This window comes from Trichomonas vaginalis, chromosome II (genome assembly GCF_026262505.1).
Source record: "Trichomonas vaginalis G3 chromosome II, whole genome shotgun sequence".
Taxonomy (NCBI): domain Eukaryota; phylum Parabasalia; order Trichomonadida; family Trichomonadidae; genus Trichomonas; species Trichomonas vaginalis.
This window is the reverse complement of record NC_067204.1, coordinates 6,228,968-6,253,885: the sequence shown is the minus strand read 5'-3', so window position 1 is coordinate 6,253,885 and position 24,918 is coordinate 6,228,968. Positions and strand designations below refer to the sequence as shown.

Genomic DNA, 24,918 nt, shown 5'->3' with positions numbered 1-24,918 from the left:
GTGTGGAATTTCCATAATTAATTACTCTTTATGTAGTACTCTATAATTTAAAAGATTCAAAAAAAATAGATAAACCTTTGAATAGTTTATTTTTCTGAACTTATCTTCAATAAATTATGAAATGCATGAAAGACTACATTAAATTAGCTGCAAAAAAGAAATTGAATAGAGCAGAGCGTCGCAGTTTAATTTCGTCAATCAGCGCATGCAAAAACTTCGGAACCAATGCCGATGAATTTTTATCCAAAGCTGACGTTTATGATTCAATCATATATACTTATTGCCGTGCACTACGCCGTATCGGTATACCATTTACTTCATTCCGAGAAACTGAAAGATATAAGTTTATGTTATCATTATCAATTCAGCAAACATGGGATGATGGCTTGGGTTCAGTTTTGTCAAATACACTGTTTTTGAATTGTAAAGACTATCCGATTTCAAATTTTAAAGAGCCATCAGATCCTTATCACGCTGCATATCAGTCGTTGCTTAAGGGTGTATATCCAATGGATGTTGCAGCAAAACTTAGAGCACAAGAAGACGAAAGAATTAAATGGATTTCTGTTTACTGCAATCAAAATAGGGTTATAATTGCGTCATACATAAAGAAAACAAACAAATTTTCTCTTAACAGATGCCTAAGCACCTATAACGGAATGATAGAGTTTACCGATGAAGATATCTATGACTTCGAAAAAGGACGAAATACGAAACAGCCAATCAAAACAGATAGAATCGACCCAGAAATACTTTTAAATCATCATCCTACCGAGACACCTCAAGTGAAAGCACCGGTTATCAAATGCGTTTCGGTCAACGTTCCAATAAAAGTACATAGAATTAAAGTTGACGAGGTTCTCAAATTCCCTCAAATTCCACGACCATGTTCAATATTTGAACGCCAAACTTTGTAATTTTTTTACAATAATCTGTGATTTTATTATGTTAAAAATATTTATATTGAATATACTGATATATTTTTCAAACATGTGTTCTTGAACTATGTGTTAGAGTTTCAAGCTCGAAACAATCTGTACTGTTGAATATCAAAATTTCAATAATAGAAAAAGATATTTTAGATTAAAATTAGAATAAAAATCATAAGCTAATAATATTGTTGGTGGAGAGACAAAAAAAGACGCTTTATTAGATTTTCAAGATAAATTTTAAAAAAATGAAACAAAAATAAATGATATAGGTTTTATATATCAAGAGTAAAATTTGAATATTCAGAAAAATTAAATAGGTTTTCCATGAATTGTCATATGGAAAACGTGTAAACTAATCAAAATTTTCAAAGTGAAAAATATAATTATTTAGATTCAAATGACTTTTGGTAAAGTAAGATATCTCCATAAAACGATTCTGATTAGAATTGACGATTTGTTAACAATTTTTGTGTTAGATTACTTTTTGAGATAATTCAATTCAAACTTCAGATAAACTGAAAAATCTACATTTATTCATATAATACTGGACTAAAAAATAAGATTAAAAATGATAAAAATCAAGGTTTGTGAAATGAAAATCTCGAGACAAAATGTATTATAGACATATAATAAATAACTGAATTCAGATTAACAAAAATCATCAACTACATCTAATTTTTAATAACTATTTTTATAATTTCTTTATTTATGTATGGAAAAATAATGAAAACGATGATATAATTAATTTTTGCATCAACAATAATTTCATTTTATTTGTTATTTTGAAAAGCATTCTTTTTTTCTATATACCCAGATTTTCCTTACTTTTACCACTCCCCATGTAATTTCTGGGGAAAACGATAATTCATTTTTTTATGGATGAATAGATCGTTTTCCTAGAAAGGACCTCATATCTCTGGCTAAAAAGAGTGTCAGATCCTAAATAGATTATTGATCTAGTGTACAAATCCAATAAAAAGCCTATTTTTTTGGCTTTTTTGGTGCTCATTTTTTCGAAGATCTACATGAATATGGGGAAACCATCGGATTTTTTTGGTTAACCCACATCTTCATGTAGTCTGGACTATCTTTCCTCGAAGGACCTCTTTACGGGTGTAAAAACTCATAAAGTTCTCAAAAGATTCATTCTCGATCTCCATGCTGAAAGAATTTACAATAAAAAAGAGATCTACGCATCAAACTACAGCCATAAATGAACTGAACCCCTAAAGCTCAGCTCTTAGTTTATCAAAAACGTCGAAATCCTTCTCATTGCAATCAAATTTTCTCAATAACTCATAAGAAAAATCGAATTTTGATTAAGCCGATGTTATAGGTATCACAAATACTACAAACTTGAGCAATATCGAAATTGCCAGCAAAAGTTTGAAATTGCATTGCTCATATTTGTTTTGTAAACTAAAAATCTGCTTATATTATTCATTAATTTTTTATATATTATTCATATACTTTAATAAAAACAATACTATTTCACCTTAAAAATGAATTTCATAAGTCAATATTATTTTTTTGAAAATGTATCAATTTTCGATTAAAACAACATGAGAATAAAATTTACGCAAAATTATTTTAAAAAATGGTTTTAAAAATTTACAATTGATGAAGAATAAGATTGCAAGAAGTTTTGAAGTTTAATTTTAAGAAAAAAAATTCGGATATTATTCATGGATCTAAGTAATCTGATATTTGAGTATCGGCACTATGCATAAAACATATATTTATAGTTTTTTTGGAGTTTTATGATTTTAAATATATTCAAATTTGGCAATCCAATCAATTTTTAAAAAATAGGTAAATAAAAATAGATTACATATGCAGCAGATTTAGAACATGAAACAAATCTTATAGTGACCCAAAAAAAAATTCATGATCCAAAAAAGAAAAAATTTGGCTAAATGGGAATCAAGCCTTGGCATAATGAATCATTATGTCGGATGTTTCCACTACACCGGCAGTTCGAAAAATACCCTTGGTGGTTCTATTTAATAGCTACTCCCAACGATAGGCGGTGTCCCCAGCTTTAGAGAGGTAGTAAAAGTAAGGAAAATCTGGGTATATATTATATTTTGTAATTGCTGTTGATTCTATGATAATAGATGGTCTTTCCTTCCTATCCTTCCTATTTTTGCTTGATTCTTTATTTAGATTCCATTTAAAAAAAATCCTATTATTGCTAATTTATTTCATGGAATCCTACCATCAGTTTTATTGATCATATAACAAAAGACTTTCATGGATTCTTCTTTGTTTCGCTGAATATAAGCTTTTTCTCAAAATAATATCTACTTTTTGACTATGGAAATTTTCAATTATTCGATCGGTTTTTCATCCACCAAAAAATACATCAATTTGCCAACTGTTTGTTATTATTCAAAATAAAGCTGATTTATTTTTCGTAAAATAATTGTCTCTATCAATTATGTATTTCATCGTTCATTACTTTTCGACCTTCAATTTAATGGAATTGCTTATTATCCATTATATGTCTTTCAAAATTTTACCAAATTAATTTCAATTTTTTTAACCATCATTTTTTGATCGTTCTCACTATTAGTGGCATCGATTTAACCGGATTGATTAAAAATAAATGTACCTTCAGCTCCATGACCAACTCTTTTAATACAATAGGTTTAACTAAGATTATCAGTTCGAATTCTAATCGAATAAATTGTATTTTATCTTTATTATTCTTTTTATTCTGCTCATGATATTTTCTTTATTTTGCTAAAATGTTATTTAATCATAATTATTCATTATCAAGATTATATCAAATTATATTTTTTTTTAATTCTGAGATGAATAAATCTCATCAAAGAACCTTATATTTATAGTGTTAATCTCCCAAAGTGCTTTTCTTTTGATGAATTATTAATTCTAGCTTATTTAATTCATAATTCAACTTCTAATGATATTGAGGTAGCTACAGAAATAGATTTATATATTTTGAAATCGTAAATCAATTATTACATTTTATGTTGACATGGAAAATATGAAAATTCCTTGTGGAATCATTGGCGACAACAATATGAATATTTGTTGTTCATCTTACATCATTAAATCAATAAAGCATTAAACCTTGTCGATTTCTTGCATCATATCAAATGTGGAAAATGAAAATGATTTTTAAAAAAGTGACGAAATTAACGAATATGGATTTGGTAACTCCTCCAAAGGAGAAACAAAAAACATCAAAAAGTCCTGTTTCAGCTCCTAGGGCAGATGTAAAAGCATCTCCATTGCAATCTTCAGAAATTGATTCACTCATTAAAAATTTTAGAACTCCAGTAAAAGCATTCCGCCCAAAAGCCAATGCTTTATCTAAATCTCCTACTTATTATTGGAAAACTAAATTCCAAGAAGAATTTAGAAGAGGAGATTTTGAAGCTGAAGAATCAGATTTGAAGAATTTAGAATTGGAATCTTGGGTTCCCATCTATAAAGGAGATATTGAAAAATACCAGAAACAGAAAAACGAAAAGAAGCTAAAAGATCCATTATTAAATTATACAAACCCTGCAACGGTTCAAGAAATAGAAAAACAAGCCTTAAGAATGATTACAAATGCATATAGAGAAAAAATGGCTGATGCTATTCCAACATTGTTGCAAAATCAAAAGATTTTAGCTAATAAAATAGCTGAAAAACAAAAAGTATCTGATCAGCAAATTCAAAATGATAAGAAGGTTAAAGAAAGAATGATACAAACCATACTTTTGCTTCAGGAAGATTTGGATGCTGCAATTCAATCCAACAAACGACTTGCTAACAATATTGATCTATTAAAGAAAGCGAAAACTCAAGCTCAACTTTCGAAAAATGGACTTAAAGCTAATGTCAGCGTTGGGTTAATATAATAATTTTTTATGCATAAATATACTGTTTGTTCTCTTGTTAAATTGTATGTTTGTTTTCTTTGATAATTTGTTTCATATATGCAGCTTCAAATGCAGATTTCTCATAGAAACAAAACAACTGAAAATAAATATCTTGTACGATATTATAATTCCAAAGGAATTACGCGTTGATTCATTATTTTCTTCATGATTATATCATCCAATAAAATACAATCTATACATTATACCTGAAGAGAAATTTTAAGGAAAATATTAAGTTGTGCAATTTGCATTTATCTCTGTATGTGATGCATATTTTCACGATCTGACAGCAGAAATCGAATCAGCGGAGCCAGAAGAATCAGATTACGTGTGGAAAATAGGTTTTGAACGCTTAGATAGGGCTAAAATGAGACTTTATGAGATGTGTTGTATAATTATAGTTTTTGCGATAATGTGTCATGAGATCAGAATATGAAGAGAGTAAATATGTATTATTGTCACAGGTTTATATGTGGGGATAGCTCGATAGAGTCTCTAAAAGAGATTAGTACGTGAGTAAGGCGATTTAATAAACAAAAAGGAAAAAATAATTAATTTTTTTTTTTAACTTCGAAAAGATTGTATGAAAGTGTCTTTGATTGTAAGATACATTTAGATCGACAAGAGTGTATTGTGCACTCTTGTCGGTCAAACTTCCGCATTCAAGTTATGAATGCGGAAGAGTGTCTCATTCTGGGAGACATGCAGTGACAATGTCTCCCGGAATGAGACATGCAGACCGACAAGAGTGCACAATACACTCTTGTCGGTCAAACTTCCTAATACAAAATTTGATTCCCTTATTATCTTCTTAACAAAACTTAAGATTTCAATAATACATCATGAAAACATTCATTTACTACATTCACACTGTTATTCCTTTCTATAAATTAACTCATTTAATAGAATCTTGTTTTTATATCTTATTATTTTCTCATAATACTTCTAATTCCTCTATTTCCTCTTCCACATAAAATTTAATTTTGTAATGCTATCATATACACTTAATGTTTTCAAATTTTCAGATTTAAATTTAATCTTTATTTTCATCATCATTTATAATCTTGTTCCTATATAAAGTTATAATAAATTATCGTCAGATTCTAATATTTATGATTCTTACTACTCAATTCAATATAATTATGTTAGTCACTCATATTCAGGAGAATAATTTAAAAATCTATAGCTCATATTTTGATAGTTATATATTTAGATGATATATATTGCAATTCAAAAAAAAGGTAGTGGGGCTTCCAGGCGCGTTGCGCCCTCTAGCCCCGAAGATGTTTAGTATAAATGAAGTTTTTATTCGGAGGGCTTCCAGGCGCGTTGCGCCCTCTAGCCCATAAGAAATTTTGCCCAAGACCCAAGAGGAGGACCGAACCCCAGCCGACCAGCCGGTGACAAAACCAAAACCGTTGTTATTTACATCATATTAATGGTGTCACTTTTTTTAAATGTCACTTTTCATAAATTATATATGTTTTCATGTTTTGTCACTTTTCTGTCACTTTTCGGGTAAAAACATTTTTATTATTATATATAAATGAATTTTACAAAAACGCCGTTACCGTTCTTTGGAAATAAGAGTAGATGTAAAGATATTATATTGAGAGAACTTAAGAAACTACCGAATGGTCTAACATTTGTAGATTTGTTCGGTGGAAGTTTCTATATATCCCATTTATGTCATACCGTATTTACTGACTCAAAGATTATATGCAATGACTTCGACAACTATATGAACTGTCTCAAACATATTCCAGACACAAACAATATATTGAAAGAGTTAAAAGAAAAGATACCTATAGGTAAGATGGAACGTATACCATTAGATAAGAAAAATATTGTGAGAGAGGTTTTGAAAAAAGCAGAATATATAGACTGGGATAGTATATCTGCTAGACTATTATATAGTGGTGCTATAAGAGTTCATGACATTGAAACACTTATGTCAAAAGTTTTATATCTTAACTATACAAATGTTTTCAAAGAGGACATAGAAAAATATATTGAGGGTATAGAGTTTGTGAGATGTCATTGGACAGAGTTGTATGAAAAATATAAAGACAAGGAAAATGTTTTCTTTATAGTGGACCCGCCGTTCTATAACACATGGGATTTTCAATACCAAGTAGACTGGACTTTGAGAGACTCTTTAGAAACTTTAGACGTTATACATAACCATCCATGCTTTTACTTTACATCCGATAAAAGTGGTTTGGAAACCGTTATGAGATGGTTAGAGGACATACATGACTATGAGTTTATATATGACAAGATAGAATATGAGAGAGGTCCTATAAACTGGAGAAAGTGTCACAATAAAGAAATTTTATTAGTAAGTAAATGTGGTTTGAAATAGGACTACTTGTTTTAGGTTTTTTCCATTGTGTCATTTATTTATTTGACGTGGCAGAAAAGTACAGAGAATATGAAGATGAACCAATGCCTGCAAATGTTCAGCATATGTACTCGTAAGAGATATTTTTATCTAATATTAAATGGACGCACAGAACTTAGCGAATGCACAGCAACCTGGACAACCAAACCCAGAGAATATTCCAAATGAAGTTAGAATACAAACTGCAATGGCAAACTATGGTCAAGTGCCAACAGATGTACAAATGCAAACTGCCATGTCAAATGACGCTGCGTTAGGTTTGCCACCATGGTATGCAAATATGAGATGGAAAGAGTTTTATACAAACCCTGAAGTGGGATATAAACAACTTTATGCAGATGACGCGAACACAGGAGTTGACCCAGAATATGTTTTCTACCAGAGGAGAAACAGAATGTATGAGCTCCAGTTAAAGAATGCTATGGAACTCAACAGGAAACGTAAGAGACTAGGCGGACATTAGATTTTTACATATAGTAAAATGGGTTTCTTCAGTAAGATAGGAAACTTCTTTCGAAATGTTGGAAGAGGTATATGGAATGGAATAAAATCTGTCGGAAGAGGAGTATGGAACGGTGTCAAAAATATTGGTAAAAGAGTAGGTCAGTTTGTTGGTATTATACCTAAAGACCCTGAACCAGAAGAACAAGCTCCTGTTATACAACAGCCTGAACCTGCACCACAGTCAAGTTGGCAACCACAACCGGTATATTAAAAAATTATATTTTTACCGTTCGATAGTAGTTGTATATGAAACTAAGTTCTAAGTAAAACGCATGGTATAATGGAATTATTCTTTTTCTTCCATCTGTAGTAAACCATACTTGAAAGTCTGAAATACTTCCACTTGGTGGTTCGTATAACTTTGTAGGTTTTTCGTAAAAGTCATTTGCCAAGCATAAGAAAGAGTTTTGGGCGCCAGAAAATGAAGCATGAACTATCACAGCATCTTGGTCGAAAACATCTTTAAATAAATATGGTTCATCTCTTGCATATCGACTGTAGATATTTGCTAAAGGAGGTTCAACTTTCTGATTTAACATTCTTTGCAAATAATACCATGACATTGCAGTGAATTCTGTATATATTTGTTCGTCTTTATTTGGATTGTCTTCGTAGATTTGAAATGACACTTGTGAATTTTGTTTGTCATATACAATTCTCACATAAAGTGTGCTATCGGTATTCGCATATTCATCAGCATATTTTGCATAACATGAATTTATTTTATCTTCTATATTTTTTAATGCAGCCTGTAGAGAAGATGAGAGGTCAACTTGTATTAGCTCAATTTCTTCCCACATTTTTCGTTGCCCTTCAGATGTATAATCTATATGAAACCTTACAATAAATGGAAAACTTTTATCTTCTACAGACACAAACTTTATTCTTCGAAAGCCAATAGCTTTTGTGACAGATGGGTCTCTTAACCATCTTAATGGGTAGTCAAAACGATAGCCTTCATGCTTTACGGTATCTGTCTCAAACTTTTGACCGACATTAGTAAAAAGTTCATCTAATGGTTTAGTTGTAGCAACTCTAGAATTTTCTTTTTCTATTGGAAGCATATTTTATCTATAATAAAAATGTCAAATGAAACAGCGTCTATGAGAGAAATATAACACAACCGACAACTCATTATGCAAGCTCTAAATAAGAACACAACAAACTTTTCAAACTATTCTAAGATATCTGAGTCATTGAAAAGGGGTGACTTAAAACTGACATTAAACCCTATAACAGATGAGTTTCTATTTCAAGACAATAAGAACAATACTGTCTGTATAAATCCAACAAAAGGAACTTTAAACGAGAAACCTATAAATGAACTTCTTTTGAAAGCAGATGTTGACAACAAAGCTGACAAAGAATATGTAGACGATGCAATAGCAAAAGAAGAAGAAAGAGCTAACAATGCTTATGCAACAAAAGAACATACTCATCCTGAACTAGCAGACAAACATATGTTGACAATAAATGTCAAGTGAAGTGACAAGATCTGAAAACGAATATTCTAAAAAGACTCATATACATTATATTAACCAAATACCAAGTCTTAGGAAACATTAGAGACAAAGCAGATAAGACTCATACACATTCTATATCTGATATTACAAACTTACAAGAAAACCTTAAACAGGAAAGTGACGTTGGACATACACACATACCATTGCAAATATTACAAACTTACAAGAAACCTTAAACAGGAAAAGTGACGTTGGACATACACATACCATTGCAAATATTACAAACTTACAAGAACCTTAAACAGGAAAAGTGACGTTGGACATACACATACCATTGCAAATATTACAAACTTACAAGAAACCTTAACAGGAAAAGTGACGTTGGACATACACATTCTATATTGATATTACAAACTTACAAGAAACTTAAACAGGAAAGTGACGTTGGACATACACATACCATTGCAAATATACAAACTTACGAAGAAACCTTAAACAGGAAAAGTGACGTTGGAATACACATACCATTGCAAATATTACAACTTACAAGAAACTTAAACAGGAAAAGTGACGTTGGACATACACATACCATTGCAAATATTACAAAACTTACAAGAAACCTTAAACAGGAAAAGTGACGTTGGACATACACATACCATTGCAAATATTACAAACTTACAAGAAACCTTAAACAGGAAAAGTGACGTTGACATACACATACATCTTCTGAAATAACAGACTTAAACGTTAGCCTTGAAAATAAAGCAGATAAAACATATGTCAATGAAATATACCAAAGTTTGATAGGAACAAAAAATATGAAACTATTGTTGGTGACTTTTCTGTCAATGAAGAAAAATAAATATTTAGATGCAGTTGGTACAGTCCTTAAAAAATGGTACACGGTGTAAACTCATTCCGAAAATAACAATGAAATGTATGTAAGCTATAAAAAGAATGATGGTACACAAGTTAAAGTTCCATTAGACAACAACTGCTACTTAAACTTATATGGAGACGAACAAAAAAAATATTTAAGAGTTTTATGAAATGGTGGATATGATATTACCTGACCCAGCTCCGCACCACATTATTAGACTATGGAGATGAGACAGAACACCACATGTAGATGAACAAAAGCAACATTATATTTAGATATTATAGATATAAAAGATATAATGCAATAGAAAAAACGAAATAGTATTATTATTATACAGATGACAGAAATAAATATTATAGTCAAGATTTTACCTACCCTGAAAACATAAGATTATATTATAAAAAATATTCTGACCAAACCAGAAGAAACCTGAAATAGTTGCACTATATTTTAAGTTCAAAAGAGACAATCCTATAATTTCATGATGTTTGATTTAATGAACCCAGTAGGTTCTATTTATACATCTATGGATGCAAGAGGTCCTCAAGTAATGTTTGGTGTTGGTGCATGGGAACAAATAGTCGACAGGTTTTTGTATTGTGCAAACTCTTCAAAGGAAACAGGTGGAAGTAAAACGATTTCAGGTGAAAATTTACCTGCACACAGTCATTACATATATTTAAGTACATCTCAAGCAGGTTGGCATAGTCATAGATATTGGGATTGGTCAGGAATGACAAAAGGTAAAGGATATGATGTTAAAGACGACGTTAAGTTTGCTATAAATTGTTACTGAATAACACGCAGGGAGAAGGAAACCATACACATTTCGTTTCAGGATATACGCAAACAACGGGACAAAGTAAAGAATACATGCCACCTTACATGACAGTTTACGCATGGTATAGAATTGCTTAGTTGTCATTTTCAACTTCTTTAGCATATTCGTCAGGAGTTGTCTTATATTTGTTAGGAACTGTCTTTGAAAGTATACCACTTGAACTTTGACAAGTTTGAAACGAGGTCTGACAATAGTAGTTTTATCTTGCTTGCAGTGTGTACATTTTGCCATGTTGCCTAAAACTTCATAATATTCTCTGTATACTTTCTTCTATTTTTTACGAACACGAATGTGAGTACCTGTCGAGTTCCCATTGTTGTCATAGTCAATAGTATTTTCATATGGGTCGCGTTTAGGTATTTCTATTTTTACTTTGTCACCTTTCTGAGTTTGAAGCCCGGCATTCTTTCTTGTTTGTCTCTTTTGACTAAATTATTAAATATATAGTCTTTCTCTAAGTCAGGGTTGTTTTTCATTTCTTCGGGGAGTGGTTTCCCAAACCTTTTTGTTTACGGTTATTGTAAATATTTAAAACTTGTCTCATCTTTGCCATGGAGAAGTGTCTATATTTGTCGTCATATGACATTTCATTTGCTTCACCACCTTGTGGTTGGTTTAAGTCTCTTAACATTTTATACATCCGTCAATGACACCAAGAGCAGAATGGTTTGGTCGACAATGAAATATTGGTTTACATTTTTTGAACGCAGATAGTTTTTACATCATCTGATTTGAAAGAACTTTCACAGTCAGATGTCAGTTTTGTTGGATGGTATTTGTCAACGAATATTGTCAAAGCTGCTAAGATATCTAAAATAGCTTTGGACTGTAATGGTATGGCTTCAACAGTATCTTGTGTTTTGACCAACAAATATTAACCAGTATGGTGGTCCATCTTCTCTATACTCGGAATGTTTTCCAAGATATCCATAACCAAGCATTTGGTGTTGAACTAAAGATTTTTATCATGAGTGCTTTCTTTGTCGCTTTAGAACATAGGGGTCCTTGTTCGGATTCGTCATTTTTTACCCTATAAGAAATGGGTTTATTTGCGCATTAGCAGGAGTCGCATCTAGATTTTTACCCGCAGTGGGAACATAGCCAGAGGTGCATTTGGAATTGAAGGAAGATTTTGGAGTACATTAGGTATACTTAAAGAGAAAGCACAACCTATTATACAACTGTACAGAAAGGTTGGGATGTAGACGAGATGCAACAAATCTTATTCCAAATCCTGAAACAAGAGGAAAAGTTCAAGGATGGATGGACAATGTAGGAAGACAAGCAGGAAACTATTATAACAAAGCAAATGACTACTATAACCAAGCAGGACACTATATGACCAAGGTGAAAGATTCTTTAACAGAGGATATAACCATGCACAACAGTGGGTAAACAATAACCAAACCTCAACCGCCTCAAACGTGGGAATGTAAAGTTTTTTATTGAGATGAAATGAACAATGCAGCATTGAGACAAATGAGTACAAGATGGATTTGTCGGCTTCCAGCATTTAAGCGATACCATATAGTCAGGCTCAGCATGTGAACTGAATGATATTATTAAAGGAACCATCCCACCGCCACAACAACAACCAGTTGAAACAAACCAAACTAAAATTTTTTTACTGAGATGAAATGACCGAAGAAGTTGAAACGGTAGATTTGACACACAAACAAAAAGTTCAGAACCATTGTCAAAACCTGTCAAAGAACTTACAGATGAAGAGAAAAATTCAATAATAGAAAGTGCCAGGTCTGGAAATACAAACCCTAACTATAAAGTCACTTTTCATAGAAATGGAACGGCTAGTATCTCAAAAAAGAAACAGACTCTCACAAATAAAATATTGAAGTCTGAAGGAGCTTTCGAGACAACAGATGGAAAAGTTTACTTCACTGACCAACAGTTCATTATAGAACATCTCATTGACTTAGAGTCGAAATATTCTAAACTTTACAACAAACACAAAAAGTTGAAAGGAAAACAAAAAAAAAATGGCATATGATATTTATGAAGATGTTGACGACACAACTGTTCCTGCAAGTGAAGTAAAGTCAGAGGAACCGAAAAGTGACGAAAAAACCGATAGAAGAAGAAAAACCAAAAACTGAAGATAAACCAAAACCAAAGTTTAGTTTCCAAACTAAACCAAGTCAACCTTCATTAGCTGGTATGGGTTGGCGTCAAAGACTTATGGCAGCAGGCGGTTATGTAAAGTAAAGAAAAAATATTTTTTTATTTTTATAAAAATGCCCCCATATAGAATGGATAGAAAGTCTGCTAGAATAAAAGCAGAGTTGCAAAGATATGGTTGGAGAGTTTCGAAGAAGTTTAAATATAAGAAAGGAAAACCCATAAAAGTCTATGACAAATTGTCTGGTCTTCGCTACGAAATGGATTTGGAAACAGCACGTGCCAATTATCCAAACAGACTAGAGAGGTTAGAAGAAGAACGTCTTATGGACATGCCTTTCGATGTTAGTGAACCTCAAGTTGAAGGACACGACGGCTTTGCCAGATTCTACTGGAAACATGACGAACAATTGCATCCTTTGAGAAGGAAAAAAGGAAAAGGTGAAGACGCACATGCTCCCATGGAAAAACAAGATATGCATATGAAAAGTATCGTGAAGTTAGAAGTCAAATTACATCTGGTCGAACCTTTACAGTAAACTTTGACGAAGGAAAGAACAAAGAAGGCTTCATGGGAGTACTTGCTGCAATTCAAGACGGAAATAAGAAAGGACACAATCTCAGATTGACCATAACAGATTTGGATGGTCACATTTACTATGCACATGGCAATGAACAAAACAGCCGCAAAACTTCTTGACGCTTTCAAGACTACAAAGAGAGAACAAATGGTTGACTCCGACTCAGACATTTTGAATGCAATTGAATGAATTGCAAGTGTCAAGTTCGAATGGTACCAACCTAACCCTCAAGCAGTCAGACAACATGCTGGATACTTCCCGTTCATAAATAAGTCTGACATTGACTTGACAAGGTATGGAATTTACAATTCAATTGAAACAATTGTCAATGAACCTTGTATTCTTACATGTCTCAGGAACTCTGGTCTTGTTACAGATGAGAAGATGAAGTATCTTGAGTCATGTGTGAAGACAAGGTACATTCTCAGAGGTCAATTGGCAAAAATTGCACCGTTGGCAAATGTCAATATCCGAGTCAACATACCTACAGCTAAAGGTTCTTCTCATGACGACTATGTTGTTGACAAAGACTTACCATGGTTGAAGATTGTAATTGTCCACAACCACTTCATGTTGAACGAAAGTCTTACAAACCCATTCTTTGGTAAAAGTAAGTGCAACATTGTCAGAGCTGTAAACATTCTTTTCGAGAAAGGTTTGTTGGAACCAATTCCAGATGACAAGCTGACAGAAACTTTTGTATCAAAAGACGAAACAAACTTTTCATTGTTAGCAAGACCAAAAGTTGTTCCAGACAAAGTTCTAGTACAAAAGAAGTACACAGTTCCACAAGGAGTTGGTTTGTTCGGATACCAACCTGAACCAGAAGAACTTCCAATGAGGTTGCAAGAACTTCAAGATGCTATAAACAAACTTCCATTGAGACATCCAATTGACGTCAAATTGTATTGGAGAGCATCTGAGTTAGGTCAGAAGGTTTTATATGAAACAGGTTGCTTCGACGATGTTTATGAGATAACAGGAGAAGTTTCTCAGAAGATAAGAGACTCACTTGAATTTCCACAAACTGGACCAATTGGTTGCGACAAGTTCGACTCAGATGAAAAGATATACTATGTCGACCTTAACGCTGCATACATGAGGTTTGTCTAATATATTCCGACTGGAATTCCAAACGAAGATGGTGAGTTCCCGGGAAGGAACTATACAGTTGGAAAAGTCATACAACAACTGTATGATATTAGGAAAGCTTCAAACCCCAAACTTGCAATGACACTTAAATTGCTTATGAATTCGACATGGGGATATTCCACTAAGAAACCTCAAGAGATGAAGAGTAAACATTATGAGAAGGTCGACAACTTTGTTGAAAGGTTTTCTCCTTTTGTTTTGAAGTACGAATTCACTCAAGGTCAAAGTGGCTTAGTAACCACATTAAAACCTATTGTCGAACATTGGTCTTACCCTCAGTTCGCAAAAGCAGTCCTTGACGAGTACAACAAATTCTTCTCCGAAGTCAAATCCAAAGTCAAGGTTTACTATGAGAACATTGACGCACTCATGACGAACGAAGAAGGATACAACAAACTCATTGAAATGGGAATGGTCGGTGAAAAGATGGGCTGTTTTAAGCTAGATAAGGTATTTTCCGAAGTTCATGTAATATCGAAAAGGAAATATTGGGGCATACTTGAAGACGGCACAGAAATAAAACATTGCATGAAATAAAAATTTTTTTTAAAAAAAGTGACGTTTTTTATTTTATTTGAAATGTACGCTGAGTTTGTTGGAGAAGACCGTTGGGAAACTTGTTTGTTAGATGAGAAATATGAAATTCACTGTTGTGAGTCATTTGAAGTCAGAAACAAAAAGACAAAAAGAGTTTTAAGCGAATGGGAGCGAAATGACGGATATGCTATTATGAAGATGGGTGGAAAACACTATCTTAAACATGTTGTCATTGCAACTCATTTTATACTGAATCCTAACAATTTACCTTTTGTAGACCATATAAACCATATAAGAAACGACAATAGACTTGAAAACTTACGTTGGGTCTCGTTCTGAAAACAATAAGAACAAAGGCAAATTTGGAGATATTGTATTCGAATTTGTCGACGAACTAGAAGATGAAACAATTGAAATTACAGACTATGGCAAGCATACGTTGAGTTTTACTACTATAGCGAAGAACAAGACTCTTTCTACTTTTATACCGGCGTAAACTATAGGAAATTACAAGTATTTTTACTAAGGCGGCTATGCTTATGTAAACACTAGAGATACAGATGGAAAATACGTTCAAATACTTCTTAACAAATTCAAGAAGCTATATGGCATACCATTTTAAAACATATATTTTTCCATATATTAAATGCTTCAGGTTGAAAAACAAAGAACAAAAGTAGCAGATACAAAACCGTTAGACTATATTTTTACAAATGCTGGTAGGACTATTTCAGATGAAGAAATTTCATCCCGAGCATACAGGTTTGACTATCCAATTCGTTGGCTTCAAAGTCCTTCAGATGCAAAGGCAATAGGATTTAGAAGAGTTTTGTTTTCAAATAGAACTAACGCATTTATGTTCGCAGTATATTTCATGGGCAGTATAAAGGTCCTGATGGTCTAATAGACAAATTTGACGAAATGAGAATCTTTACAGTTCGTTCAGACGAAAGTCTTGAGAAAACTCTAGATGACTTTCAAACTCAAATGAACAAATATTATTGGGAATTTCAAGAAAAATACGACTCTTTACTAAATGGAACATACTATCTGAAACTAGAATATGACAAGATGAACTCCACCGTTTCATTTCAAAAGATTGAAATTAACCCTCCAAGATACAGAGTTTTTATTTTGGGAAGTAGACAAACGTTCTTGGGCACAATTTCTTCGGTTACTAAACCAGAACGAACCATTACCACCAGATGGTCCATTTAAATTTATACTTCCACCAGCAGATTTGATGGTTTATAGAAACGTGTTTGACCCTCAAAATGTTATGTGTCATGCAAGTTTCAGTTCAAGCAACAATAGTTTTCTATGTATTGGTAAGGACCTTTATGACTTTGCTTCTAAATTCTACGAACCACCTAGTAACAGTTTCTCTGACTTTCAAGTTTGGTTCACAACAAATGGTGTGCAACATATTATTCCATTGTACTATGACTTTTATCTCGAATTGTCTTTCATATATAACTACGGAAAAGTGCTGAAAAAGTATTGAATGTGAAGATATTAGAAAATAACATTTTTTCTAACATCGTAGAAAACTCATGAAAACAATTTATTTTTGACACTTTCACAAAAAACATAAAAAAGTGAGTTAAAATGAGATGTTTACTGAACTGGTTGGATGTCGCCTTCTGTAGTTATAAAGAATGGTTGACCAGAGAAGTGAAGGAGAGACTGAATTGCCAATTTCATATGGGGTAGGGGGTTCTCCTTGTTTAGTATTTTTATCCAAGGACGTTTAGGAACTTAACAAGAGCTTCTCTTTTGGCGTCCTTTATGCCATCGTAGGCTGTCCCGTCTGGTATTTGAATTGGAATTCCAGTCGAAGTCTCGAGCTGAAGTGTAGACCTTCCCGTTATCCAACCGTTAACAAGCTTGCCTTTTACATTCTGCCTGAGGAAGTCTTTAACAAGCTCGTTAATTTCAATTAGGTAAATTGCCTCGTCAAGTCTTTCTTGCATTCCAAGTTCTTCCATCCGACAGGAAAATATTTTCCCGACAAAGGGAAAAATTTTTCCTTCCGACAGGAAAAACTCTTCCAGTTGTCCGTCCGTAAACCATTCAAATTTTCGAAAATTGAGAACTTTTTGGTCGAACTTCAGAAAATGTTTTTCCTTCCGACAGAAAAAGTTTTTCCTTCCGACAGAAAAAGTTCTTCCATCCGACAGGAAAAATTTTTCCTTCCGACAGGACACAAACGGATGACTGACGTTCCTCTTCCTGAATGCCTTCCAAAGCCAGAAGAACCGAAAGCTGCAGAACCACAACAGTCTCCTCAGCAACCTCAGTTCCAGCAAGTACCTCCGAATTACTACCAATTTCCACCTCAAGGTTACTACCCACCACAAGGCTTCCCGAACTACCCTCCTCAGCCTATGCCTTACTTCCCCAACCCTTGGTTGTTCCAGCAAGCTCCACCCCAGCAATTCCAATTCCAATCTCAATCGAAGAGAGACCAAGACTTCGAAGAAGGTCTGAACCGCTTACGCAAAGAGTATGCTACAGCTCCAATTGAGAGAAAGTTGTTCCCGGACCAAAAAATAATGTTTAGGGTAGATGGTTAGATCTAACCTCATTTCTACCCTCTTGAATTTTCATGAATTTCCTTAAGGGTGCCCTATAACGATAATGTAAACATCACAAAATTAACCTTATTAGAACTCGAATGAATGGATTATCCGGATTCTAGTTCTCAATATAATAGCCTTAAAAGTGCTTTTCTGAGGGTGGTCTATCGTCTATAGGGCACCCTTAAGACAGAAAAATAAAGTTAGTTTTATTTTTATTTATTTTTTTATTTTGTATGTAAGAACAGAAATGTCAGTCGAAGCAAAAACATTCACGAACAAATCTAATGGCGAAACATTCACAAAAGGCACTTATAACGGTATTGAAGTCTTACGTAGAGACAAGGATGGTTACATTAATGCAACAAAGATGGCAAGAGAAGCGGGAAGGTTAAACCATTTAAACAGATTTCTCAATAGTGCTAAAATGCAGGAAATTCTTGAGTTTTGGTTGAAAGAATACGGTCGAGCCAAAAGTGGCTCGACCTCAAAACAAGCATTTTATGAGCTTACTAAGGGTGTTATAAATGAATTCAAAGGTATTTACATACATCCTGACCTCGTTCATTTTGTTGCTGAATGGTGCTCTGTAAAGTATGCATTTTATGTCAAAGATATTATGGACTAAATAGACAAGAAAGTTCATGAGAAATTAGATGAAGAAGAACTTGAAGATACAGTAGAGAATGCAAAACATTTGTTTGAAGAAGAAGTTAGAAAAATGTGCGAAAAACAATTAGAACATGAACGTGAGATATGTTATGGTTATAGAGATTCTCCATACGAACTAGACCAATGGGAACAAGAAGATTTAAAGAGAGAATTTAGAGAATATGAACTCGCTAAGATAGCATTAGAAGCTGCAGAAAAGAAGTTAAAAGTTTGGGGTCGTTTTGTACAAAAATATTGTGAGTAAATGAACTCATTATTTTTATTGAATTCAGCAAAAATAATTTTTAGGGTAGATGGTTAGATCTAACCCGATTTCTACCCTCATGAATTTTGTATAAAAAGCAACCGCTGGAATTCGGACTGTTGCTATATTCTTCACAAAACGCCTTATAATACTCTTCCCAGGACTTATTTTCCAACAACTTTCTAAAGTCTTTCCTAAACTGACTGACTGACTGACGGCACAAAGTGGCTTAACGAAAACATTAATATATAAAATTCATGAAAATTCATGAGGGTAGAAATCGGGTTAGATCTAACCATCTACCCTAAAATATATTTTTGGTGTAAATTTCATTAACTGACTGACTGACGGCACAAAGTGGCTTAACGAAAACATTAATATATAAAATTCATGAAAATTCATGAAAATTCATGAGGGTAGAAAAGAGGTTAGATATCGGGTTAGATCTAACCATCTACCCTAAAATATATTTTTATTGAATTCAGCACAAAAATAATGAATTTCATTAGTTAGAAAAATAAAGTTAGAATTTTTTTCTAAGAAAAATTTTTATTTTGTATGTAAAGACAGTAATGTCAACATCAGAGAACACAACAACAGTTATAGTCCATGAAGCCATAAATGAAGAATACGAGTACATACAGTATAACAAACAGTTACGTCTCATTCGTTCGGTCAAAGACGATATGTACCAAATGCAAAGTATAATGAATGCTCTTCGTTCTACAAAGCAAGCATATCATTGGTTTGAAAACCAACAGACAAAAGAACTTTTAGAAGAATTTCCTTATATGATTGCTTCCCTCGGAAAACCGAGAGAAGAGATTCCGTACGAAAATCGCAAGAATTTGGCACCTGGTTTGAAAGGTTATTATATTCATAGACTTTTAGTAAACGCTGTAGCAATGTGGGCTTCACCTCGTTATGCTTGTTATATTTTCATGATGTTAGATGAACTATATAAAGCAGAACGTGGAGAGATGGAAAAGAAACTTCAAGCAAAAGATGAAGTCATTGAATCCAAAGACAAAAGCATTCAGAAAAGAATACCACGTTCGGTACCAAAAGGAAAGGAAAAGAACTATAAGTATATGATTTACACTGAAGAGATGGAAAATGAAGAAGATAAAGATATGGTTATGTTGCATTTAGTGAGAAGAAACAACAAGAGCTTTTATGACTTAGCTAAGATATATAAATCTGACAGAAACCGGTTCTATCGTGAAAACTTACCGATTTCAATGACCCCAAATGAAGATGTGAAACAAATAGTTCAAGATACGTTACCTCAAACACACTATGATATTAAAGGTTGTACAATACTTACATTCAAAGAAGACTTAACATTACTGAAAGAAAAAATAACAGAGTATTTTGACAACTTCAAACAAGTAGGGTAGATGAACTCTTTATTTTTCAAGCTTGACCATTTACACAATTTGAACTTTGTTTGCGTAGATATGAATTCTGAAAGAAGTATGAGGGTCTTGTATGACTTTATACTTCTCCCATAGTTCATGTCTGTCAAACTTACCTGCCATGGACTCTTTCATAAGTTCCATGAAATCGTCTTCGGACAATCCGGGGAAAAGTATTATGTCAGTAAGTATTCTTTTAACATCCTTACTTAAACTCTTTGCTGTTTGTACACAAATGACAATTGAAATGTTAAAGTGCCTAAGTTTCTTAAGAATTCGACACATGTCTTGTTCTCTGTTCTTTAACAAAGGATGAGAGGCGAAATCGTCTAAGATAAGAAGACATCTATGAGGGTAAGTCTTCCAATCGTAAGATTGCAATTTCTTCGAAATGTATTCTATCTCTTTCTGTTTGTTTCTGAAGTGTTTCTTCTCTAATATTCTCTGCATTTCCTCATTTGGGTCTTTAAACTTTAGAATTTATATACTCATTTATAGCATTATACTTTCAAAACTCTTCTTGGTACTTCTTTATCCAATCTAACAACTCAGTATCCTTTATACATACTAACTTAGACTTCTTTATAATATCTTTGAACGAATTGACGGTTTGGTCAAATTGACCAGAAGTCGAACAAATAACAACTAACTCATAGAATGGGTTCTACTCATCTAGTTCTTGTTGTTGTGCAGCCATTTTAAGATAAGTGAAAGTCTTACCCGACCCAGGTTGGTGCAATTAGACCTGTATATTACCATTCTGAGCAAATAAGAACTTTTCATGTATAGGCTTTATCTGAGCATTTTCTAACTTCCTCTTGTTCTTGTTTAAAACATTCTCAAATTTCTTGTCAATGTCAGCAAACTTTTTTTCTAACATATTTTTAGGAAATTAAAATTTTTATCTTTTTAGAAAAATGTCTAGCGATTTCGCTATCTATATTCGAGACAAGCTTTTTGACAGCAAAACATCTGTAGACCATAAAATCTTACATAGTGTAAACAAGAAAGGTGAATTTGTTCTAAAGTTCTGTTTCTGGAATATGACAAGAACCATAAAACATTACAAAGAGCAGTCTTAAAATTTGTCAATGACAGACTTGTTGACAGAGATGACGCCGATTGCGAAAGATGAAGTCCAACAAAAGTTCTTAGAATGCAAAGAAGACACATGCGCTGTTCTTGAAGATGAAATAGAAAACAGAATAGATGAGCTATTAAAGGACAAAGAACTTTTACATAGATATGGTTCTGAGAAATTTGACATATCTCCACCAGAGAAGAAGAAGAGAGAAAGAAAAGAAAGAGAAAAAAGTAAGAAGAGAAGAAAGAACCTGAACCAGTTCCAGAGAAAAAGAAATTTGACATGTAAAAATAAAATTTTATTTTTAGAACATTTCTGGGTCAATGTCAATGTTCTCTTCCTCCTCTTAGGAGTAAACACTGGCTTAGACTCTAAAATCTTTTTACCCAATTTACCTTGAACTTCTACAAACTTTAGACTCATAATATTCATAGTCGTCTGCTTTCTTTGGTTCATAAGGTATAACAAGTTTGTATGCTTTGCCTTCTTTAAGGTTTGAGAACCTTCTGTCAAAACTTTCTTTGACTGTTAACAAACCTTCTATGTCTAAGTCTTCAAATTTCGCACCATTTTTAGTCACAATAGCAAACTTAACTGGTTCGATGTTCCAAACTTTGCTGAATGAAGACTTTTCAAAATGGTAGAAGTAAACATTCAAATATGTGAATGGGTTTAGTTCTTCTTTAAGTCCTGACATGTACTTGTTTACTGAAATATATTTCGTCATCTTTTCTATCGGATAAAAAAATAGTTTTTTAAAAATTTACTCAGAAAAAAATTTTTTGTATATACACCATTCTGTACGTCTAAAAGACTTTTGACATTTGCCAAGAATGTTCGTTTAGACGCTGGCATATAACCATACTCTTGACAATATTGTTTATATTCATCATATAATGACTTTTCATCTAAACACTCAAAGTTGCTTTCTTCTATGAACAGTTCATATACACTCTTGTTTGCTTCTAACAATGTTTGTCTCTCTTCGGTATGTGGAATTTGTCTTGGATTGAACTTAGAAATATCTAATGTCATGAAATATGAGAACAAGTGGTTGTAAAAGTCAGATGTCAACATTCTGACAAGCGTCAAAATATTCTGTATCTTGATATGAGCTTCTGACGTTCTGACAACTACATATCTTCTGTCAGAACTTTCTAACTTCATCGGAACAGCATTGTTTGAAACCATAATGAAGTTTGCAACATTTTCACAAACTCTTTGGTCTTTATACTTTCTTTCAACAACTCCAACTTTGTCTGTTATAAGACTCTTCAAAGCATCTGAGTTCAAAACTTTTGTTGTATCTATACTTTGAAGTTCATTGCAAACTATAAGTTTCAATATTCTCTATTGAGGAGTTAAACTTGCCACAGATGTTTTTAAGTTTGTCATATTAGGGTTCGAATAACCTTCTAACAGTTTGCATAAGATATCTGTAAAGAATGTGTTCTTACCTGTTCCTTGTTTTCCAATTATAATGAGAGCAGTTTCATTTTAGCACTTGGATGTTGTAAGATGTTTGCAAACCAACATAAGATATACTCATAAACCTTTTCGTTCCATTGCATATAATTTCTTTGACATGGTCTAACCAAGCTTCTATAATATTTTCTTTCCATTCTAACTTGTTCATATTTATATCCAGCTGAAGATAGAATAGAAGTTTGGAGAAGGTGTATAAAACTTTATACCACGAACTGAAAAATCTTCAAGTTTTGACAATAAGATATCCCAAGCATCTAACATCTTCATTCCAACTTGTACAACTTTTATTTTCTTAAGTTTCTGTCTACATTCTTGTTCAGACACTATTGTTGCTCTTGGTTTGTTAAAGACAACATCCATTCTTTTCATGACATAACATTCTGGGCAGAGTCAACAATAATATGACTAAACGTTTCAAATTCTCGACTGCTTTGTTATAGTCTCTAAATGGACACATATTTCTGAATGCTTGGAAGTCATAAAAAATCTGAAACATCTATTCTGTACATTTTTATAAAAATAAAAAAAAATATTATTTTTTATTCTTGACTTTGTTGTTCCATTTGTTGCATTTGTTGTTCTTGAGCTATTTGTTGTTGAAGTTGTTCTTGTAATACAATACTTTCACCAGTTGCATCTTCCAATTCGAAACTTTCTGCGTCATTGACAAATACATAGGACATAAAAGTTTTACAGGAACAAAGTTTGCGTCAACTAATGTCAACGTTATACTTGCCAAAGTGTTTGAGTTCACTAAGGTTGAAAATTCTGCATTCGAATGAACAATAGGCAAACCAGCAGAGAAAGTATTGTTTATACGCATAAGTAATCTTTTGGTCATAATAGTTTCTGTCAACATTCGAATAACACTTTGAACCTAAGTTTGAAACAATATATAAGATTGGTGTGCTTAATGTCAATGGAATAGACATTCCTTGTATGACACCTTTTCCTGTTATAGGAAACTGTTGGTAGTAAAAACCAGAAATAAGTTTTGTATTATAGCTCATATCGTTTATAGTAAAACTCAGTCGGACATCCAAACATAATGAAACCTGCTCTAGTTGCAGCACATGTTACACCCGTACTTAAAGTATTAAATAAGTCAAAAAACCTGTTGGTGGTATATCTGAGTAAGTATCTTCAAAGGAGTATTTTTTACCATTCACAACAATAAAGTCTTCTGGTGTCAAGAGCAAAACAGGCTTTAGTCGTCATTGTGTTTAAGGTTAGTTTACAATATCGTCCTTGAGGACTTTGTAAGTTTGTTGTTATAGAATTATATGACTCAGGGTTTTTAGTCGTAATAGTATAAACCATTATGTCTTCTGCCATTTACTTAGCAAATAAACTTTAATGAAATGTTGTGGTCGTCAAAATTTTATAACGTCTGGGAAACTATATTTTAAGTTCAACGTTTCACCTCCTTTCATAACGTATATCTTGTCAATGACATTATATGAAACACCACAGCAACCAATGTCGGGTTCTATTTCTTTGATGTTTATATCGTCTGCCTCTGTCAAAAGTTTCAATAGTTCTTTCAAAACTCATGAGGTGCAATGACATATGAGTTCACTTTTACAGGGTTGTTGTTCGACCAAGTTTAACATTATACTTAAAGCTTGACAAATCTTCTCCTGAGTTTGAAGTTTGTCTTTCAGTTGTTGGTAGTCGTTTCGAATATCTGCAACAGAACTTAAGTCTCTGTTAACTTCAGTGATATGTTGGTTCTTTTACAGGAACAATTGTTATACCATCTTCGTCTTCGTATGGTTTCCCCACTTCAACATCTCTGTCTTTGACATTGACAATAACACTTTGACTGTTTGTTTGAGTTGGTGAATTTAACTCACATCTGCCACCGCCATTAAACCTTTTGAAACTTACGCTTCTATTTTTCGAAATGACATTTTACTTAGAATAAAAAGATGGACGTATTCGGATATCTATTGAATTGAAGCAGAACAAAGTTTATACTCACAAACAATACAAATACATTGACAGAATAGTTCTTTACACAAACAATGGAAAATGTTATAGAATAGCAGTCTTTGCTGAACCTAAATATTTCATAAAGCAAAGAAGTTGGTATAACTGAAATGGA

The 24,918-nt window shown here is 32.8% G+C and overlaps 10 protein-coding genes and 5 pseudogenes across 15 annotated transcripts, besides 3 other annotated features; 11 read left to right on the top strand and 4 right to left on the bottom strand.

Annotated features, from left to right (window-relative positions):
• Positions 1–99: 99 nt before the first annotated feature.
• Positions 100–937, top strand: TVAGG3_0496010 (uncharacterized protein; the record flags this gene model as incomplete). Its single annotated transcript, XM_001312886.1, has 1 exon — positions 117–917. One exon carries the CDS (start codon positions 117–119, stop codon positions 915–917), a length of 801 nt encoding a protein of 266 aa, XP_001312887.1.
• A 3,151-nt stretch (positions 938–4,088) lies between these two features.
• TVAGG3_0496000 (uncharacterized protein) lies at positions 4,089–4,807 on the top strand (the record flags this gene model as incomplete). Its single annotated transcript, XM_001293980.1, has 1 exon — positions 4,103–4,807. One exon carries the CDS (start codon positions 4,103–4,105, stop codon positions 4,805–4,807), a length of 705 nt encoding a protein of 234 aa, XP_001293981.1.
• Positions 4,808–7,332: 2,525 nt separating this feature from the next.
• Positions 7,333–7,695, top strand: TVAGG3_0495990 (uncharacterized protein; the record flags this gene model as incomplete). Its single annotated transcript, XM_051236389.1, has 1 exon — positions 7,333–7,695. The coding sequence occupies one exon, from the start codon at positions 7,333–7,335 to the stop codon at positions 7,693–7,695; it is 363 nt and encodes a 120-aa protein (XP_051094213.1).
• Positions 7,696–7,713: 18 nt separating this feature from the next.
• On the top strand, positions 7,714–7,947 carry TVAGG3_0495980 (serine threonine-protein phosphatase family; the record flags this gene model as incomplete). Its single annotated transcript, XM_051236388.1, has 1 exon — positions 7,714–7,947. One exon carries the CDS (start codon positions 7,714–7,716, stop codon positions 7,945–7,947), a length of 234 nt encoding a protein of 77 aa, XP_051094212.1.
• Positions 7,948–7,951: 4 nt separating this feature from the next.
• On the bottom strand, positions 7,952–8,800 carry TVAGG3_0495970 (uncharacterized protein; the record flags this gene model as incomplete). Its single annotated transcript, XM_051236387.1, has 1 exon — positions 7,952–8,800. One exon carries the CDS (start codon positions 8,798–8,800, stop codon positions 7,952–7,954), a length of 849 nt encoding a protein of 282 aa, XP_051094211.1.
• An 18-nt stretch (positions 8,801–8,818) lies between these two features.
• TVAGG3_0495960 lies at positions 8,819–9,220 on the top strand (annotated as a pseudogene). The gene has a single exon. A coding segment is annotated over exon 1 (402 nt).
• Positions 9,221–9,315: 95 nt separating this feature from the next.
• Positions 9,316–15,328: a mobile genetic element.
• On the top strand, positions 12,376–12,537 carry TVAGG3_0495950 (annotated as a pseudogene). The gene has a single exon. A coding segment is annotated over exon 1 (162 nt).
• On the top strand, positions 14,886–15,326 carry TVAGG3_0495940 (DNA/RNA polymerases family; the record flags this gene model as incomplete). Its single annotated transcript, XM_051236386.1, has 1 exon — positions 14,886–15,326. One exon carries the CDS (start codon positions 14,886–14,888, stop codon positions 15,324–15,326), a length of 441 nt encoding a protein of 146 aa, XP_051094210.1.
• A 1,734-nt stretch (positions 15,329–17,062) lies between the features above and the next one.
• On the bottom strand, positions 17,063–17,314 carry TVAGG3_0495920 (uncharacterized protein; the record flags this gene model as incomplete). The annotated part of the gene is made up of 1 exon (XM_051236385.1): positions 17,063–17,314. The coding sequence occupies one exon, from the start codon at positions 17,312–17,314 to the stop codon at positions 17,063–17,065; it is 252 nt and encodes an 83-aa protein (XP_051094209.1).
• Positions 17,315–17,443: 129 nt separating this feature from the next.
• On the top strand, positions 17,444–17,902 carry TVAGG3_0495910 (uncharacterized protein; the record flags this gene model as incomplete). The annotated part of the gene is made up of 1 exon (XM_051236384.1): positions 17,444–17,902. The coding sequence occupies one exon, from the start codon at positions 17,444–17,446 to the stop codon at positions 17,900–17,902; it is 459 nt and encodes a 152-aa protein (XP_051094208.1).
• A 47-nt stretch (positions 17,903–17,949) lies between these two features.
• Positions 17,950–18,089: a mobile genetic element.
• A 66-nt stretch (positions 18,090–18,155) lies between these two features.
• On the top strand, positions 18,156–18,533 carry TVAGG3_0495890 (KilA, N-terminal/APSES-type HTH, DNA-binding family; the record flags this gene model as incomplete). Its single annotated transcript, XM_001312884.1, has 1 exon — positions 18,156–18,533. One exon carries the CDS (start codon positions 18,156–18,158, stop codon positions 18,531–18,533), a length of 378 nt encoding a protein of 125 aa, XP_001312885.1.
• A 555-nt stretch (positions 18,534–19,088) lies between these two features.
• Positions 19,089–24,918: part of a mobile genetic element that runs on past the window's edge.
• TVAGG3_0495880 (KilA, N-terminal/APSES-type HTH, DNA-binding family) lies at positions 19,394–20,221 on the top strand (the record flags this gene model as incomplete). The annotated part of the gene is made up of 1 exon (XM_051236383.1): positions 19,394–20,221. One exon carries the CDS (start codon positions 19,394–19,396, stop codon positions 20,219–20,221), a length of 828 nt encoding a protein of 275 aa, XP_051094207.1.
• Positions 20,256–20,690, bottom strand: TVAGG3_0495870 (annotated as a pseudogene). The gene has a single exon. A coding segment is annotated over exon 1 (435 nt).
• On the top strand, positions 21,157–21,611 carry TVAGG3_0495860 (annotated as a pseudogene). Its single transcript has one exon. A coding segment is annotated over exon 1 (455 nt).
• Positions 22,056–22,663, bottom strand: TVAGG3_0495850 (annotated as a pseudogene). The gene has a single exon. A coding segment is annotated over exon 1 (608 nt).